This window comes from Sphaerulina musiva, assembly GCF_000320565.1.
Source record: "Sphaerulina musiva SO2202 unplaced genomic scaffold SEPMUscaffold_8, whole genome shotgun sequence".
In the NCBI taxonomy this organism is placed as follows: Eukaryota; Fungi; Ascomycota; class Dothideomycetes; order Mycosphaerellales; family Mycosphaerellaceae; genus Sphaerulina; species Sphaerulina musiva.
The window spans coordinates 1364437-1365277 of NW_016017390.1; the positions used below are offsets into that span (position 1 = coordinate 1364437).

The 841-nt window shown below is 43.6% G+C and overlaps 1 protein-coding gene across 1 annotated transcript; it reads right to left on the reverse strand.

The window, feature by feature from the left end:
* Window positions 1-296: 296 nt before the first annotated feature.
* SEPMUDRAFT_49341 (uncharacterized protein) lies at window positions 297-494 on the reverse strand (the record flags this gene model as incomplete). The annotated part of the gene is made up of 1 exon (XM_016909108.1): window positions 297-494. A coding segment is annotated over one exon (198 nt), but the record flags the coding sequence as incomplete, so codon positions are not given.
* Window positions 495-841: the final 347 nt, after the last annotated feature.

The window sequence follows — 841 nt, forward strand, 5'->3', positions numbered from 1 at the left end:
TGCAGGTTGTAATAGTCGGTTATTAACTCAACTTAGTACTGCGCGCCCTCCAAGTAATGCCTCTAGGCTTTGAAACATTCTACTATAGCAAGGAGTTCCCTATTATAGGTGTCGTAGTTCTTTTCTGCCGCGACTATCTTGCGAGAGAAGAAGGCTACCGGGAACTATTGTATCTTGCTCTAGAACTCGTATTGCTACATTATAACGCCCGAGATTGTATAGCCCGATACGTCCGTTTCTACCCGGATAGCCTATAATAGGTCGAAATGCTTTAGAATCGGCGCGGAGCAGAAAGCCTACTTTAACTTAAGGAACGATTGCTTGGCCTCCGGGGGTAGATTAATCTTTACGGACTCTTTATTCCGTTGCTTCTGTCCTCCCTTTGCTATATCGCCCTTTCTTTCCGTTAACCGATTTAGGGGGGCCGCAATTCGGGAGAAGTATTGTATAAATCGTCGGTAGTAGTTAGCAAACCCGATAAAGATCCGAATGTCTCTTACGGACTCTAGTTCTAGCTAATCCCGGACTGTAGCGACCCGTTCTAGCTCTATCTCGACCCCTCTTAGGCTAACTAGGTACCCTAAGAACCTAACTTAGTCCCTATAGAAGTTATACTTAGTTATTTTGGCGTAGAGCTTAGCCTTCTATAGCCGTTCGAGGACCGTTGCTACGTCTCGGATATAATCCTCTTTATTCTAGGAGTAGATAAGGATATCGTCGAGGTATACTACGTAGATAATATCGATTAGGTCCTTTAATATATTATTTATATACCCTTAGAACGTACCCGGGGTATTAGTAAGCCCGAAAGGTATAACGGTATACTCGAAGTAGCTATATC